The sequence below is a fragment of the Triturus cristatus genome, chromosome 7, assembly GCF_964204655.1.
Source record: "Triturus cristatus chromosome 7, aTriCri1.1, whole genome shotgun sequence".
Lineage (NCBI taxonomy): Eukaryota > Metazoa > Chordata > Amphibia > Caudata > Salamandridae > Triturus > Triturus cristatus.
In genome coordinates, this window is record NC_140590.1 from 1,041,659,250 (window position 1) to 1,041,678,597 (window position 19,348).

A 19,348-nucleotide genomic window follows, 5' to 3' on the forward strand; every position below is an offset into this window, starting at 1 on the left:
CAATGGGAAGTTGAGTTTTTGGGGCACTGTCTGTTAAAATATGAATTTGTAAAACTTTAGTCAGACTTGCCATCTGGTGACCACAAACATCACTCTTGACACGTTTGCTTTGTTGGGGTGAAACCCTTCAAGTGGGGAGGGGAGTTGATATGGTTGAGGTGAAGCTCGTAGTAAGATTTTATTTCACTGCGCTTTTCTTCTTCCTGCCTCTGCCCTTTGCTTGCCTCCAGTGGATCCAGCAGATTGAAGGTGCCGAAGCCGCTCTGCACCAGAAGATGATGGAGCTGGAGAGTGACATGGTAAGGCCATCCATACAATTCTCCCTTCTGTTTGCAGATAGTGTTGTGGGGTTTTGCCAAGACCAGAGTAGTGGCTGTAATTGAGTCAGAACAGCAAGAATGCCAGGGATTCATGTCTAGAGGTCAACTAAGAAGGCTTGGAGTCAGAAGAGACATCACGTCCAGACTCTGCCATAAAACATGTATAAAGTATAGGCTTGGGCTGAATTTTAGGTATTGTGATTATTCTTTCTTGTTTTACGGATATTAGTTACAAAACAGTAGCAGTTTGCAGACTTTCGTTTCACTATTCTACAAATATATGCCATGAGGCACAAATTTACCTGACAGTTTAGGAACATTCTGTTGGCTCACGAACCACGTGAAACACCACATAGTACAAAACGTTCAGAAAACTTCCCCAATTCGGCAAACTCACTGAATTTCACCAGGTGGAACAGTTTCTTCTGCTGGCAGTCTTTCTGTGTTTTATGTTTTAGCAGAATATTTGAACCATTTTTGCCTTTCAGGTCATCTCCTTTGGCCTTGGTTAACTGTGATTCTGTAGATATTGAATATGTCCCCCCATGACTAGGCATGCTGTCTTTTCTAAGACACACCACACAATATCCCTTTACAAACTTTGGACATCCCTCCATACGTTATAGTTTAGAAAAGTATTATAAATACTTAATTTTTTTAAACGCGTGGTAAATCTAGGGACCTTCCTTCAATCCTATGGAATGCGGGTAATCAGGCGCGCAACACCCATTGGGCTCACCCCCCCCACCCCCCCCCCCTCAGGTGTGCCAGCCCGGCCGAGACAGCCTCGCGGGCTGGCGTTCGTCTAATTGCAGCCGGACCCGAGTACTTCACAGGTCTTTAAAAGACCATTTACTCGTTAATGAGGCTTTTGTTGCGTGTTCACCCCTTCTTACAGCCACTCTGCCTATGGCTGGAAGACTTAGCCCCCCCCCCGAAATCTTTTTCAGCCCCCCCCCCCCCCCCCCCACCCCCGAAATTTGGCTCTATATGCCTGCCTGCGGGTAATCAAGCACAAGAAAATACGTTTTTTGCCTTACCACAGCAGACTATTTCCCTCAAAAGAACCTTTTTCTTTAGGTATATCTGAAAACCATGACTCACCTCTTTAGGCGGTAGTGAAAAAGGCCTGATATGCCTTCCTTCCTGACCCGTTTCCTTCTTCCATTGGTCAATTAGGAGCAGTTCTGCAAACTGAAAGGCTACCTGGAGGAAGAGCTAGACTACAGGAAGCAAGCGCTCGACCAGGCGTACATGGTGAGTCACTTTCTCAGGCTAGCGATGGACTTGTGGTGTTCTGTCCTCGTGGCATTCCTAACCTGTGCAGCGCCTTGTAGAATCCCGTCGCCTCAGGGAGCCTGGGGATCCAGAGGTGGAAGGAGTTGGGTGGCTGTGATTCAATAAAAAGCTGCATTACCACCACTCAAGGTGAGCGGTCCTCTTTGTCACTCTCGCCTTCCGCGTTTAGTTCACCATCAGTACAGTGCATTTGTATGCTTTAAAGGCCAGAACCGCCATATCTGACAATCAGTGGTAGACCTTTCAGGTAAGCACGTGCGGACAGCAGGTGGGTAATGGAATACAAAACAATCTGATTCAGGAAGAGTAGGGGCAGCCGAAATCTGTGGGGAACGTATGTAAAATATGTGCATGTTTTTTCAGATTTCTGAAGTAAAAGGGTAAAATAAAATATGGCTGAAGGAAAAATAAAACTGCAGAAACATGTCGAAAATATAAGGAATTGTTTTTCAACTTGATGCTAGAGAATAAAAACTAATACTGGTAAGCTGCAGTCACGGGCTGATCTTTCAAAATTCCTGATTTTTAAAGCTGGTTATTGCATCATATATGGTTTGGGTCCAGCTGCAGTCTCCTATTGAACTCACTCTGAGCTGGTGCAATTGTTGTTCCTGCACTACCTCTTTGGTGCACGAGTTGGTGCAAAATTGTACAGCTGCAAAGACAATATATGAAATCTGGTCCCATAGTCAACAATTTAGCCACTGGAGCACATCACCCTAATTTGTCAACTTTCAGCGCAATGCATGAGTTTTCTGGACAGATATTGAATTTATTTGAGGTGGAGGGGCCCAGAACACGTAAATATCTTTTCCATATGATTTTCTTGCAGACTTGAAAATGTTCCTTTAAGAAGAGCTAATAAATCTGTCTCTTTCGACATAAGGGCCTCGTTATTGATTTATGTACCTCTTTAATTGATTGTGTTTTGACTGCCACATGCTTCGGTATTCGGCCATTACAGCAAAGTCTCAAGCAACACATATTCTCCAGCTGGCAGAATGACTTAAACGTTTTCTCCTGAAACATAGCTGATAAGGGGGGATATGTACAAGGACGGGCGATAACTACCACTAACACTAGTTAGCAGCAGTTGTCTTACCGCTGTGTACCTCTGAAAACTATCGCCTTGTAAGCGACGTATGTACAAGATGTTGCTACATGGTGATAGCTTCAGGGATCAGCATGAAAACTGATGCTAACATTAGCATGATGGCGATAGGAATTTCGGCGTTAGTGGGTGGAAACCAATGAAAGGCCCATAGCGGCAAAAAAACGCACGTTAGTCAGCCCAAAGTTAGTTTTTTTTGCCTCTATTGGAAAAAATAGCCTATCAGTCAACCTCCAATAGAAAATAGGGCAAAAACACCAATAAAATACAGAATGGACCAGCCAGGGCCAAGTGCAGCACACATCAACAACCCCCTCAAGCCACCCAACATCCAGGATGACCAGGTTGAAAGCCTGGATGCCTCGCTGGACCTGCACCTGGAGCCTGGATGCCTCTCTGGAGCTGCGTCTGGATGCCTTGCTGGACCTGCGCCTGGAGCCTGGATGCCTCGCTGGTTCTGCGTCTGGAGCCTGGATGCCACGCTGGACCTGTGAGTGGAGCCTGGAGGCCGCGCTGGACCTGCGCCTGGAGCCTGGATGCCTTGCTGGACCTGCGTCTGGAGCCTGGAGTGGGATGCGGATGATCTGTGGAGTCGATGAGGAGTGGCGGTAGACATTGAGGCGCGGCGATCGTCCGTACCTGGTGGTGAAGTCTGGCAGGTCGCATGGAGACACGTTGCTGACGTGTGTGAGAAGACCACCTTGAGCCCCTTGGAGCTGTGAATGGTAGAGGCGCTCCTGCGCACCAACGTAAAGAGGTCTGCATCACATACTACGATCCACCACTACGCTGGGGTGAACGGAGGGGATTGCCAACGGTGGGCTGGGCCTCTCTGCCTCACAGGCTGGATTATTTTGCGCTGGCCGGATACTGTGAAGGGTGAGGCCCCTAACCTGCGCCGAACTTTTGTGGCGGGAGCGCTGCAACTTCATGCCTAAGAGGGCCCTGCTGCATCAACTGCATCGGGAGGTTCACCAGCGGACTTGTTGGTGACTGCTGTACCCAGGCTTGTGAAATCCTACCTGGCTGAGGTTGCTGCTGACGGAGTCACAGATTTGGAGAGAGTGCAGCGGATTGCGCCACGTTGTCAATGTCCAGGTAAGGAGAAGGTGGGATGTGTAGTGGAGGAGGCCCGGGGCTCGAGTCCCGCAGGCCTAGCACCTGTAGATCACACACCCCCAGTGGCGGCTCATCCACTATGGCAGAAGAGCGCTCGCCCCACTGCTTTCAAGCAGTGCAAGAAGAGGAAAAATCATCGCATGATGATAACTTCCTGATGTAATCGTGCTATGTTTCCTTTGCGGGCGGGAGGGTGGGTAGTGCTGCTCCACTCACGGAGTAGGGCAGGGGCGGAGTGGCATGCACACTAAAGTGCGCAATGTCTGTTTGGTCGGCCCACTCAGGCCGTGCAAAGCAGTCATGCTCACTGTCCTGTTTGCAATGCAGGCTACATTACAGCCTGAATGGAGCACATGCCCACCCCTCCAGCTCCTGGCTGAACGCCAATAATAATTAAGCCGGCTGATAAAGGGGGTGGAATCGTGCTTTGGGATACAGACAAATATGATCATGAAGTTATTCGACAATTGTCTAATCCAATGCATTACAGATTACTGGGAACTAACCCTACACTCGAGTTAAAATCAGAGATCTTTGAGATTACCAAAGATGGTTTAGAGGGAGGTTGGTTATGTAAGAACGAGTTTGATTATCTCAATAGTGACAAAACTAAGACACCAAGTATATATGTTTTACCAAAGGTGCACAAAACATTGATAGATCCACCAGGTAGACCCATTGTGTCTGCATGTGGTTCTATTTTGGAACCATTGGCCAAATACATTGATACTTTTCTGATTCCTTTGGTGAAAAAGACTCCATCCTATGTGAGAGATACAATGGATTTGATATCGAAGGTAGAAGGATTACCTTATAACAGAGAAAAACAACTTCTGGTGTCCTTCGATATCGAATCCTTGTATACCAACATTCCACAAGATGAGGCATTGGCTGTCATGCAATATAAACTGGATGAAAGAGATCGCCCCCATCAAGTTCCTACCGAATTCATAATAGCCCTAGCTACTTTATGCTTAAAAAATAATTTTTTTAATTTCAAAGAAAATTTGTACTTGCAAGTATCGGGAGTCGCAATGGGCTGCAGTTTTTCACCTGAAATAGCTAACCTAGTTATGGCTGAATTCGAAAAAAGATGGATATATAGTGACACCAACCCATTTTTAACCAATATTGGGTTTTGGTGTCGCTATATAGATGATATTTTTATGATTTGGGATGGAGATGATACATGTCTACAAGACTTTCACAACTGGCTAAACTCAAGAACAGCTGAATTTAACTTCACTAAAAGTGCTGACCATGACAAAATAAACTTTCTGGATGTCTTTATCCAACAGGAAAATGAAGTACTGGGGGTTTGTCTATACACTAAACCGACAGACCGTAACACTCTTTTACATTTTACAAGTAGCCACCCACGTACTTTAAAGGAAAATTTGCCGTACGGACAATTTCTCCGTGTAAGAAGAAATTGTACAAACAAAAAAGACTTTTTCACTAATGCAGAGATATTAAAAGACAAATTAATAACTCGAGGATACCCGAAAAAATTAGTGAAAGGTGCACTCAAAAGAGCGTGGTACACCCCGAGGGAAGTCTTATTAGTTCCAAAAGCAAAGGATAAAATCACTCCATTGACATGTGTGTTGACTTTTGATCCAAAAGCTAATAAAGTCAAAAAAATTGTCCAAAATAACTGGAAAATAATTGAGCCTTTGGGAATTTCGAAACCTTTGTTTGCTTTTAAAAAAGGTAAAAATATCCGACAACAACTCGTGAGGGCTACAAGACAGACAGAAATACCAAGAAAAGATCTGCGGAACCTCCTGCAATTACCACCGGTAGTTGGTCACTTCCGATGCCAAAACTGTGTGGCATGTAATCTAACAGAAGACTCCAAACAGTTGGAGATTAATGGCCTTACGCACTACCAAAAAACATTTTCCAATTGCAATTCAAAAAATGCAATTTATTGCATAAAGTGTCCTTGTAATAAATATTACATAGGCCAGACAACACAGCATGTAAAGAAACGTATATTGCAACACAAATCAAGAATTAAATGTAAAGTTCAGGGGGCCCCATTGGTGCAGCATTTTCAGAACCATCTGCATTCAGAAAATGACTTAAAATGGTCAGTAATGTGTTTAGTCGGTAATTTCGAAAAAACTGAGTTACAAACTAAACTTAACAGATTAGAGGCCAGACTAATAGCGAAATATCATACCACAACGCTAGGCCTTAATGATAAAGATGAGATCTGGGCTCTTATACAATAATGGAGCGTAAAAAGGGTTCACATGTTCTTCAGACGTTGTTGCTTGCAATAGTCGGTTCGTACTTATCTACACTAATGTATTGTGGATAGCTAGAATGTAAGGAGTGGCGGTAATATACTGGGATATAAGGTAACTTTTCTACATTTTTTTGTATTTTATTTTCAATCTTGTTTAAGCAGGTATTTAATGAGTAAAAGAAAAGAAGAGCATATAACGCTAGTTTAGGGCATTTAATATTATTCAATTATCCCCACTCTGAATTGAATCCATTAGGACCTGATTAGGACTTTCCATGATGGCGGCAATAACATATATGTGCATTTTGGTGAATTTGGGTATTTATTCGTTTCCGTATGTATAAACTTACTGTTCTCCGTTTCAGTTGAATAGTAGTCCTTTTACTAGGTCTATGGTTGGCAATGTCGTTGTCTACCATCAACATAGAGAGAGTGGTCCTTTTATTATGTTTACGGCAATATTTGCCGGGTTTAAATAGACTTCCGCATCACGTGACATCGGACGCGATCCGTGTAGACTGGAGGGAGAAGGAACGTTAGAAGTGGGTCCTGTGTATAAACTTCGAGGTAAGGAGACGTACGATTCGGCAAAAGTGTAAATATACCTACCGTTACACCAAGGCTAAAGAGAATTGATACTTAGATTTGGTTTTTTTATTGGTTCTATTGACAGAGTTGAGAGCGAGGCGACCTCAAGCAGTGCTAAAACAGTGTATATGCACAAACATATGCAGAATACTTGAACCGTATAACGAGTGGTTTTGGAAGGGTCGAATAATTATACACACGGTATGTACCACATATCCTTTTCAATAATAGGCAGGTTCTATTATCTAATTTCCCCTAATGGGTGTAACCTACGGTGTCAATTACTTTGGGTTTTCTCGTTTTAAATAACGATACAATCGATGCACTTTGAGATTATACTGACTTTAAGATAAAGGGTAACGGATGTGGGAGTCAGTGACTTGGAAATAGATACATTGATTATAGGTGGAGTGATTTTCCATTGAGATAATTTTTGGTTTTGATTGCTTTTAGCCCGCCAAAATAATTTATAGAAAAAAGAAAGAAAGAAAAGACGATTATTTGTTCCGACCATACCCTAATTGGACAATAGGTAATATGCAGTTTTCAATATAAGGTATTTTAAGTTTATTCAACATACCACATATTAATACACCTAATTGCTTTACATTCACTGTCGGTGATATATTAGATTGGGTTGTAAGGTTGTTATACACTCTGGGTGTTTTATTTGAAGTTCTACGTTTTGTTGTATGAGCCGCCACTTCAGTTTTGAACTGTTGTAATATAACTGTAATATAGTGTCTTTTAATATTATTCCTGTGTTTCTGTGTATATAATCTAAATAGAGATAAGATGGATATTAATAGGGACAATTAATTTGTTCTTACAGGTTGTAAATTATTGGTTCGGATGCCCTAGTCCTGATGAGGCCAAAAGAGTTATTTGGCTGAAACGCGTCGACATTTATTTTGAAGACACTCACTGGATTATGATTTATGTTTTGACTTCATTTGTGAAAGAGCACTCAAAATAATTAGGAGATTGTAAACGACAAAATCTCGTAGTGCGTTTTTAGTAGTGATCTTCTATATATAGGAATGCTGTTTCAAAAAAAGCCCATAAGCATCCTGGTACATTAAAAAGGGCGTTTGATGATATGTATATGTTCAGTGATTGTGCTATATGTAAGTATTGTAAATATTGTATTTGTTTGTATATATATGTCTAAAAACAAAAGAATTTAAAAAAGTGTGGTAGAAAATAAATATCCTCACACTTATAAAAAGTAATTGATACATTTTTGGTTTTCATTGGAATCGCCGTTGACTTGGTCACAAAATTTAATAATACAGGTTTTGTTGGAGAAATAAATATTACTCCAGGGGAGAGATAATTCATCTATCTCTTCGCCTAAACTTATGTGAGAGTATCAGTCCCGAGGCATTATCTTTTTCTATATATCATGAACGCCTTGTCCTGGCGCCAATGACCAATCCCAAAGCTGCATTGCAGCATTGTGATTGGCTTTGGGGAGGGAGCCTGGCTGTCTACTTTCTGTTCCTGGAAGCAGACTCAGGAGAGCAGGAGCAATGAAGACACGGGACCCGGCCTCGAGGTAAGATTTCTCGCATTTAAATATTTACAACACCCGCTCACACACACATCCACGCCCCATCTAGTGTCCTTACTGGCGTTTCCCACCTCCCAGCTGTCCAGTCCCCCCCGCAGCACATCTCAATGGCGGCCGCTGTGCGGCCACGTGCAGCGGCTGTACCACTGGTGTGGCAAAGCTATATATGAAGTTACGACGCATTCCATTACATCGCACTCCATTACAATGCATAGTAATACTAGGCATATTGCAACAGTAGGGAAGGTGTTGGATAGCGGAGATGTAACTATATTCCCACTTCAATGAGTGCAACCCTAAAACTAACCCTTGCACCCCAAAGCAAACCCTGAACCCTACAATTCACCCTTGAGCCCCCAAAACACATCCTAAAAATCATTTTTGACCCAAATGCACACCCCAATTTTCATAATTGACCCCAAAACACACCCCAAATTTCAAATTTTACCCCATAATACACCCAAAATATTATCTCTAACACCCGAAACCCATACCCACCCTAAAACTTAAAAATACCTCATTACTGTCCTCAAAATGCGTTGTAATGGAATGCGATGTAAAGGCACCTGTGTTGTTCGAGTTGCGTTGTAAACGCATTATGATTTAATGCCTGAATTGTAATGGACGTCCCCCGTGCCAAAGGCAAGCCATAGCACCAAAGACCCTTCCTCTCGGACCCTCCACCACTACAGCACCAGCACCCTACTCGCCATCAACCCTGGACGCCACATCGCCTGCCAGGACCAACATCTGCTCCAGACCGGACATCACCATTGCCATCACTGACGGCTACAAAATCACCCACAAGGACCACCCCGACCGTCCAGGAGGAGGCATTGCCATCACCTACAGAAGCATATTCTGACTGACCACGCACTCTAATGACCCAAGGCTGACCATGGAACACCTCAACTTCCAGGCCCAACCCCAACCCCATCCTCTACAGCACCCTCATCTGCAGGCCGCCCGGGCCATGGACCCCCATTCTCCGATATCATTGTAGACCTCATTGCACCCCAGGCTCTCCCACCCACCGACGGCATCCTACTTGGCGAACTCAAGTTCCACCTGGACAACCCAAGTGACCAGAACACCACCCTCTCCTAGGGAAGCTCCCCAACATCAGACTCAAGCAGCTAGTCACAGCTGCAAGCCATATAGCAGGACAGATGGTCGAGCACGTCTCCTCCGCCAGTGGGAACTTCAACTACAGCCACACCACCGGACTCTCCTGGCCCGACCATCATTGTATAAATCACCTCTTCACCATGCCCACCGTACACCACCGCCATCATTGCCCCAACTCGCAGCTGGGTCCAGGCCACTGAAGAACGACTCGTCAACTCCCTCAGCACCACCACTATGCCAACGCTTACAGACAATGGCCCTGCAGCGCGCAACCGCCACCGATGGATCTCCAACTACTCTGACACCCTGACACCCCTCAAGGACAGCACTGCATCAGTACCTTACGCCTGCTTCATGACAGGCATACAGGTGAGGCAGTGCCACAGGGTTTGGCTGGCCCCATTCATTGCTGGAGTTGCGTCATGGTTGTGACACAACTGCAGCAATGTGTGACTTTAGCGCAGACAAATACGTCAGGATTCCAGATGTATCTGCCATTACTTGCGTCATGGAGCACTGTATAGTGAATACAGCGCACCGTGGTGTCGCAAGAAGGGAGTAGTGAAAAGTGTTGCAACGCTGTCTTGTCGCAGCGCTGCAACACTTTTCATGACTGAGGCCCAGGAATACACACTCTTTTATTGATGGTGCGCATTCCTTGCAGTGCTTCCCAGCACCAAAACCTGCTGAAATGAGGCCCTAAGGCTTATCTCCATATTTAAGAACAGCTATTTTCTGATCTTAAAAAACTGCGTCTGACTGCAGTTAGTGGCAGTTTTTTTGGTCCTCCGAAGTTCAGGAATCCCCTTGTAAATATTGCGTAGTGGGGTTGGCGGACGTTTTTGCACAGGAATGCCTCCCTTGCATGTCATTATCGCTAACAGAAGTGGCGATCTTTAGAATGGACGTTTTCGCCGGAAAACTGCAGCTAACAGAGGTTAGCGGCAGCTTGTACATATGGCGATGAAAATAACGCAGCAAAACCGTTAGAAAAGTGCTGCTAACGCGGCCGTTAACTCCTTGTACATATGCCCCAACGTGTCATGTTTTACTCTGCACAATAAATGCTGTTACTTTGGGGTGGGGCATTTATTGGGTGTGGTAAGTACCTTATTTTCTAAATTGTGGTCTAGGAGAGGAAGCATAAAAGACAGATTCAATATTTATAAAACAGAAATTTGATTTTTTTTGCCATTTACCAGACCTCCCCCACAGCCTTTCCACCCCTTATATATTTTGTTAGTTTTTATATTTAGCTAAATCTGACAGGAACAACGATGGCGTGGCATCATTATCGCGATCCCAGAAATTCCAACATTAACCTCCTAGTCACGGCCAGGGCCTTCGCCTTCAATCCTTTCCAAAGTAAACAGTTAAATTGACAGATAATAAATAATACCTAATGTGTACATGTTTACTGCAGCAAAAGTGGTAAGAGGCGCTACATAAAAACAAGTCATTGTACAAATGGCTTTAGCATAACATTCTGAGTGACTCCCTTTCACTATTTAAACCGAGGCCTACGATGATGTTTCAGAACAGGTTTCATTTCATTAATGATCTTCAGTATTATCTGACGCCCAAAACGTGCAGATACTCGCGTGGGATCTAGCTACATTGAGTCACGGTAATTACCGTCACGATGTAATGCTGGCCACTCGGTAGCAGTGTACGTTATTATCATTTTATTCCCAGATGTTCGGATTGTCACAGCTTTTAAACTGCTAAATATTTAGTGACTTAAGGCCAGATGTATCAAAATTGGATTTTGCGAGTCTATAATAGCGAATTTTACTGATTCGCTATTAAAGACTTGCAAAATGCAATGTATGTAGGTTTCAGCAAATATTTTGCGATTCCTACACATTCCTTAATTGTGACTTGCAAATTGCGATTTGCTATTAAGGAATGCCTTCACATTCGTTCCTATGGACATAGAGGCCCATAGGAATGAATGGGAATTGCTTTCGCAATTTGCGAGTACCCAATAGGTACTCGCAAATTGCGCATACAATTTTAAGGGGCTCAAAAGGCCACCCTGATGCAACCCTGAAATATGCATGTGTGCACATGTGGCGCACATACATGCCCTGAATGTGCGCCACAACTAGAAGTTGGTGGTAATTTGCGATTCCTTAATGCAAAAGCGCAATTTGCGATAACTGTATAAATTGCATTTAGGGAATCACAAATTGCGATTCCCAAACTGCATTCGCAATTTAGGTAATCGCACAAAATTACGATTACCCATATTGCGAATTCAAAATGTTTGATACATAGGAAAACGCATTTTTGCGACTCGGCACTTTTGCGATCGCAAAAAGCATTGATACATCTGGCCCTTAGAACCCTTCACAAACGAGCAACATCAATGGTCCTGGCTCGACGCTGATGGTTCCACGGTCTGACATACAGGGCGGATGCGATTGTATACAGCAGAAGAAAGAAGAGCCTCACTGATGTTACAGCGGCCTCTGGTGGTCATAGTGAGTGTGTGTAGTTTTGGCTGAAATCCAGCCGCTTTCTAACTCCACTTTATGCTCGTTGAGGCCAGAGAACGCTTAGAAACAAAGCCCGGCTCGCGCATCTAATTATTAAACCAACAGAAAGGAAAGAATCCATAAAGCCTGGTTAAAAAATAATAATAATAATAACCCGGTACCACTTAGTGGTCCTTTTACCACCCAAAGAAACGACACACCTGTGTGAAATGAGCTTGAAGCCTGACTCTGCCCTGACACAGATACATCAGCAGCTCCGAGCAGTTTTTGTCCGTGCAAACGTTACAAATTGGACTTGCATTAGGGTTCAGTTTCAGTTCATCGTTACTCGGCTACGAATAGTGATAAAAAATACAAAGCCAAATACAACACACCATTAAGAAATAATTTAATCAGAAATTTTATTAATAACAAAAGTGCATTGAATTTAATTAAAAGAAAACAATATTTGTCATTAGTAATTAATATGAACCATAAAACTGACTATAATTAAATGCAAAACACAGATAAAAAATAATCACCACAATTTAAACAATACAAAAAGAAAAATGGAAAAAAACCACGATTAAAATGACAAAGTATTCCTGATTTTGATACCATTCTGAATGAAATTAATCATAACTACACAATAATAATCTGATAAAAACAGCTGCAAATAAAAAAGGTCTGAGTGACATTGTCTAAAATCTGAAGTTCTGCTATTTTCGCTTTTCATCTACTCTGCTTTTTTCCATACCTAGGCCCCTCTGGCTTCCGGGTTGTAGGTGGTGAATTTTAAAGTTCATAAAAGGTTTAAAAACAAAACTGATCTATTAAATTTAAAGTTCTTAACAATGGGATCAAATAACACTTCCTTGGCTCTTGATACAATCTACAAAAAATATATAGTGCACAGTGGACTGAACAGACCGCTGGTCGCATGAACAGAGAGGAAGCCCATTCATCCAGAGGCAGCTTTCCGAAATCGGGCTGAATAAGGGTTCCAGATCCTCTGTTGTAGATAATTCAGAGTGGGCTCTGGCTGCTGGCTTGAAAAACTCGGTACAGTCCCTCGGATCACCACACAACTCGTAAATGAACGATTTAATCGTGTCGCTAATGGCGTGGACAGTTGTTTTGAGATCAGAAAATAACTCTGCCTTGCACACGTTAGTCGTGGTATTTTGAGGGCATTAGCTAATCTAAGACGGCCGGTGATCACCAGACGATAGAAGCTAGGGAGGTCATTACGATGGCGGACGGACTTAAATCCGTCTGCCATCTTTACGGGGATTGGGCCCGGACGCTTATATGGCGGCGGTCCCGCAAGTGCAATTACAATGTGATCGCCACTGTGGTGGTCACATTGTGCATGTTTACCATTGCGGCAGGTGCTGCTGGGTGCAGCACCCGCTGCAATGGTAAAAATGTAAGTTTTGCACCTCTCTGCACTACGTGGCAGGCACCGTGCAGCGCCTGCCACATGGTGCAGGGAAATGTTGGGGGGCAACATAGGTGCCCCCCAAGTGCAAAACTGGAGTGCCCCTGCTTAAGGGGGTCCGCTGAGGGCCCCCAAAGGACATCCTCGCCAGCCTGTGAATGGCGGTTGAACCGCCATACACAGGCTGGCGGGGATGCAGCATCCTAATCTGGCGGACGGTGCCTGCTAGGCACCGCCACCATTTTGTGGATGCAGGGTGGGTCTGACAGGCAATCGTAACGATTGCCTGTGTCGGACAAGTGGCGGACGGACTGCCCATCTGCCAGAAATCCACCCGCCATCCTTTTCTGGCGGGCGGATAATGACCGAACGATGGCGGTGAATCCGCCGCCACTGGCAGCCTACAGGTGGCGGATTCACTGCTATCATAATGACCATCTGGATTCGGGATTAGTCCAAATTGAAAGCCACAAGAGAGACAGGAGTTTGATCAAATCCTCCAAACAGGTGATCCAATGACAAACAAAAGAGGAACAACTGAAGGAAGAGCCAACAGGATTTTCCGAAAAGATTTTTTTACCATTTGGATACAGAAACATCAGTGTAGCCTTAAAGGCCCACAACGTAAGGAACCACAGATAAACGTTTATTCTTGTAGATGTCCACCTTATGTTTCAAAGATTTTTTACCTAGTTTAGAGGCAAATTTAAATATTGCCTCAATAGAGCTCCCAACTTGAATTTTCCTTATGCTGAGCAAGTGATGCAAGTAACAGGCGTGGTCCAACGGAACACTTCAATAAGCAAAAGCCTGGACCTTATTGAGCCGTAGATCACAATGTATGTATGTATGTCAAATACATTTAGTCTTAGCCATTGCGCCATAGGCCATAACAAATATTTTAAATATGTATGTTTTTAGGTCCAGTTGGTCCATAAAAAGAACAAAGGAATCCAGGAGTTTTTGAAGCCCATCAGCCAATCTAGCAATAAGGACAATGTCATTCGAATACGGTAACACAGGAATAGGTTGTGCAACGGACTGCGGCATATCACATCAGCTATCGTCGAAGACTTTTCGAAGCCAATAATGTAAATCATAGAGAGAAAAGTTGCTGACATGCATCCTTGACAAACACCTCTGTCAATCTTGAAAGAGTCAGAGCATTCCCCACTGAGTCTACATTTAACATTTGCTGCATTATCACAATCAAAATAACAAAAAACTTTGGTTCTTGCTTACCCAGATACAGCATAATTGACAATAGTTTTCAGAGATTGACACTATCAAAGGAACAGCTTAGATCCTTAAAGGCTATATGTAGACAGCACTTTGCTATAGTGTATTTACTAATTAGCAAATACAAATTCAAACAATGTAATACAAATGGAAACACTGTTCAATGTTGACCAACCTTTGGTGAAAACCAAACTGAGTGTCAGCAAGAAAGACATTGTCCTCCGCCCAGATCTCGACTCCGGTCTTTCCATTAATATGCTAACCATTAACTTGAAAATAGATTCTAGATTGTGAAATTGGATGGTAAAATTTAGGATCGCCTTTGTCATCTTCTTAAATATGGGGACGATTGTAGAATATAACTAGGACCGAGACAACTCACACAAAGTACTAGAGTGAGATAAGGTAGAGTGGTGTAGAGTGGTGAAAGAAAGAAGCAAGACACTAAGAAGCCTTGAATTCGGTAATCAAAGCTTTCGGCAGTGCTGGCAGGAAACTTCAGAAATAATCTTTGAACTGCTGTGCTTATAGTTTTACAAATTGAGCACTGATTTGCCCACTACAAATAAACTAGATATTTATGCTTTATGCTTACGCATATCACAGCTATGACATTAATGGTTGGGTGCCATTTTTAGGAGATTCCCCTGCAAGTAATCAGTGGATAGCACTGCAGTTTGTGTGTTTTAGAAATACGGTCTTGAATTACTGTGGTTGGCTACCCAGAAAACAAGCAATAGCAAAGCCAATAGGTCTCACCCATACAAGAGCTATTGGATTTGGCAATGTGTTTTTGCCATATTGCACACCAATATGCATGGCCAAAAGTTAGTGGCTCAGAGTGTCCTAGAGTGGAATGAGGGGAGTAGAGTGTTGTAGACTGGGTTTGTTGAAGTAGAGTGTGATAGAGTGGAGTAAGGTGAGTATAGTGTCGTAGAGTGGAGTAGGGGTGTAAAGTGTCGCAGAGTTGGTAGAGAAAAGTAGAGTTCAGTGGCAGAGAGTGTTGTAGAGTGCAGTGTCATAGAGTGGCGTAGCATGGAGTGGCATAGAGTGGAGTGGGGTGAAATAGAGTGGAGTGGGTTGGAGTGGATTGAGATAGTGGGGTGGATTGGATTGGAGTAGATTGGGGTGGACTGGATTGGGGTAGAGTGGGGCTTGATTGAGTACAGTGGGGTGGATTGGAGTGGGTGGACATGATGGGGTGGATTGGATTGGGGTGGGTGGATTAGATTGATTTGATGTGGCGTGGACTGGATTAGGGTAGGGTGGTTTGGAGTGGGGTGAATTAGAGTGGAGTGGAGGGGAGTGGGTTGGACTGGAGTGGAGGGTGTGGATTGGATTGGAGTTGGCTGTATTGGAGTGGAGTGGATTGGAATGGAGTAGGGTGAATTGAAGTGCAGAGGGCTGGATGGATTGGATTCAGTGGGGTGGACTGAACTGGGTTGGGGTGGATTGTATTGGGGTAGAGCTGGGTGGATTGGAGTAGAGTGGGGTGAACTGAACTGGGGTAGGGTGGATTGGATAGGAGTAGAGAGGGTTGGATTGGATTGGGGTGGGGTGAACTGGATTGGGGTGGGTGGGTTGGATTGAGGTGGATTGGATTGTGGTGAGGTGAATTGGAGTAGTATGGGGTGGATTGGAGTGGGGTAGATTTGATTTGTCTGAATTGTGGAGGATTGGTTTGTGGTGAGGTGGATTGAATTGGAGTTGGGCAGATTGGAGTGGATTGAGTGGGGCAGATTGGAATAGGGCAGATTGTTTTGGATTGGAGTGGGGTGGACTGGAGTGGGGCAGATTGAAATGGGGCACATTGTTTTAGACTGGTGTAGAGCAGATAGTTTTGAATTCATGTTGAGCAGATTGGAGTACGGGAGATTGGAGTGGAGCAGATTGTTTTGGATTGGGACAAAATGGGAGTGGGGCAGATTGTAGTGGGGTTGGTTGGAGTTGGTTGGAGTGGATTGGATTGGAGTAGGGTGGATTGGATTCGTCTGGGGTGGATGGGAGTGAGTGGGGTGGATTGGTGTGGGGTGGATTGGAGTGGGGTGGATTAGAGTGGGGTGGATTGGGGTGTCCTGCATGATTATGTGTTAAAGCATCATTTCAGAAATTATGCATAAGAAAGAAACAATGTTGCTTTGCAACAGGATAATCCTAATTTTTTTAGAACAGCTCCCACAAGCAAAAACAAAAGAAAATATGAGGGCAACATGAGAAAAGAAGACTTGGTAACATAAAAGAAAGTTAACTACAGAAAATAAATATTTGCAGTTTGTTTGTCCTGCTGTGCATATTTGTGTCAGTCACACGCCTTCTGTTTTCAGGGCACTAGAAGTTAAAAAGAACAAAATAGTACTTCAATCACGTCGGTAGCAGCTGACGGGAACTGATTAAATTCAATCGATCAGTGCTTGGTCTCTGCTCCACAGAGAGGAACAGATATGATGTTAGGCCTGCCTTGACAAATTACAAGGCTGTAAAGAAGAGTGCCATGCAATCCAACAAATTGAAAGCAACGGGCGGACTCCCAGCCGTTTTTTGGTAACAACAGTGTCTCACAAGCGAGGCGCATGCACTAGCGCATAATCTCACAGGCAAGTCCCTGAAAAGATGCGAGGAGTGTTTTCTATCAGAGATGTTTTAAAAATATGTAGAGGTTGGTGCCGCTAAAGGACATCATCGTAGTAACATTGGGTTAAAAGAACAGAGGTATAAAAAACAACTTTACTGGAAAGGAGGTTGTGCAGCTTTCATCCATGAGATTTTTTGACAGTGGAAATGCACTGTTTATTGGACTTGTAACATTGGTTAAAGTATAGAGGTTATTTGGGGTTCCAGTCAAAATAATTTATTTTAAGTTAGTGGCAAAGTTTACCTTTCCTAATGACCAAAATCAATAATCAAAGTTGGATGGTGTTCAAAGGCAATTCTAAAGAGGACTTCTACTTAATACCTAATTAATGTGCAGGATTGGTACCAATCAACTGGATCGTTCTTGCCCCATAATCAGGGCTGGCACTTAACATTTAACGCTAGTATCTCTTACAGAACCCCCATCGACCTAATCAGTGTCAAGCCTTCAGAGGACCGCCTCTGCCCAATTTGTGTCAGTCCCTTCCCAGACCAATATTAGTAAAACAGCCCCACACTTCTGTACATATTTTGCCCATTACGCCATGCTATACATGCACACAGCAGATCCAATTCTGTCTATTTGTATTCCATGCCATATCAGCCTAATAATACCCCCAGCCGACAACAAAACAATTCATATAATTTTATTAGGCAATTACTAAAGTATTAACATATTATGCTCACTCTACTTAACAGCTCATCATCACAAATAGTCTGTGCACAGGGAAATCACTTGTCAGCATGTTGGCACAGTGCCCAAAGGCCATATAGTGCACTTTTTGCCTGGTTTACACAATGCCCATGGGCACATTGCCTCGGTGTCAGATGAAGCAGATGTTTTCCAATTTGTCCAGTATCTCCAGGCCCTAAAGAGTTCATGTTACCTAGTTTGCACAGTGCTCTGGGGCACCATAAAACATTACTCTCTCCTCTGCCATATAAAGTCAATATCGTCCCATTTGTCCTGTATCTCATAGCCCTGAGGAGCAGTTTTTGTCTAGTGTCCACAGCACATCTAAGTGCAATAAAGTAAATATATAAAATGCAGAATTTGTCCCAACGCAGATTCAACTAGCACATTTTCTCTTTGGCAGACTAACTTTTACTATAACAGAACAAATCCCTCCAAAGCTAAACCTTGGGTGCAAGTTGAATCAAGCACTTAAGAGTGCAATGAGAAAATGACTTTAAAAAGCATGCTGTGAGCTGATATAACACATTTTAGACCTTATCAGTTTTTGACTCCATAATTCTATGGGGCATATTCTCAAGCCCCTATCGCTACGGGACCGTCACTTTTTTTGAAGTTCCCGTGGCGATAGGGCAGGCGCCCTATTCTCAAGGCAGCTATAACCCACTTAACATGGCTTAAAGCCACGTTAAGTGGCTTAACGCTGCCTTGAGAATAGGGCCCCTTTCACGCTAAACTTAGCGTGAAAGGGGGCGTGCAGTGGGTGTTGCGGTAGGCGTACCACCTCAACACTCATTGAATTCGACGCTGCCACCTATTATCAAGGGAGGTAATAATAGGTGGCAGCGCCGAACTTAAGACCAGAAAAATCCTGGTCTTAAGGTGTTGAAACGAGGAGAAATGCTTAAGTTCTCCTCGTTTTTGCTATTCCCATGCGTGCTGCCTTGTGCAGCACACATGGAAATAGCAAAATGCCATGGTTTGTTTATGTGCAGGAAGGTGTTCCTTCATGTACATAAACAAACCTTTTCTTTAAAATGCCCTTTTGTAACTTACATGTGTGCTGCATGAAGCAGCACGCATGTAAGTTACTAAACGGTATTTTAGGTTTATTTATGTACCTTCCGGTACATAAACAAACCTCCCTGCTCTCAGACACCCTTGCACTCTGGTACAAGGGTGTCTGCGTTGGCGTTAAGTTGTGAGACTTAGCGTGGTCGCAGGAGGAAACGCCAGACTGCACCACATTCTTGAGAATAGGGTAAGCCTGGGGTTTCTGAAGTGGCGGTGAGAGGCGTAAAGGCAAGGAGGCTAACGCCTGTCACCGCCACTTCCTCGTGAATATGCCCCTATATATGTTACAAAAGGGCGGTGCAAAGCTACAAACCTCTAAAATGCGATAGTTCTTGTAGGTGTTGAAAAAAGTGATCTTTGAAATTTTAAAAAAGTTACATTTTTAGTTCTAACA

General features: G+C 43.6%; 1 protein-coding gene across 2 annotated transcripts in view; it reads left to right on the plus strand.

Moving 5' to 3' along the window:
• Positions 1 to 19,348, plus strand: part of JAKMIP2 (janus kinase and microtubule interacting protein 2) — a 354,418-nt gene that overhangs the window by 298,120 nt on the left and 36,950 nt on the right. For both annotated transcript variants that reach the window (XM_085618096.1, XM_085618097.1), the window contains exons 18-19: positions 231 to 299; positions 1,500 to 1,577. In XM_085618096.1, the coding sequence (XP_085474222.1) occupies positions 231 to 299; positions 1,500 to 1,577 (147 nt within the window). The remainder of the gene's footprint in view (positions 1 to 230; positions 300 to 1,499; positions 1,578 to 19,348) is intronic.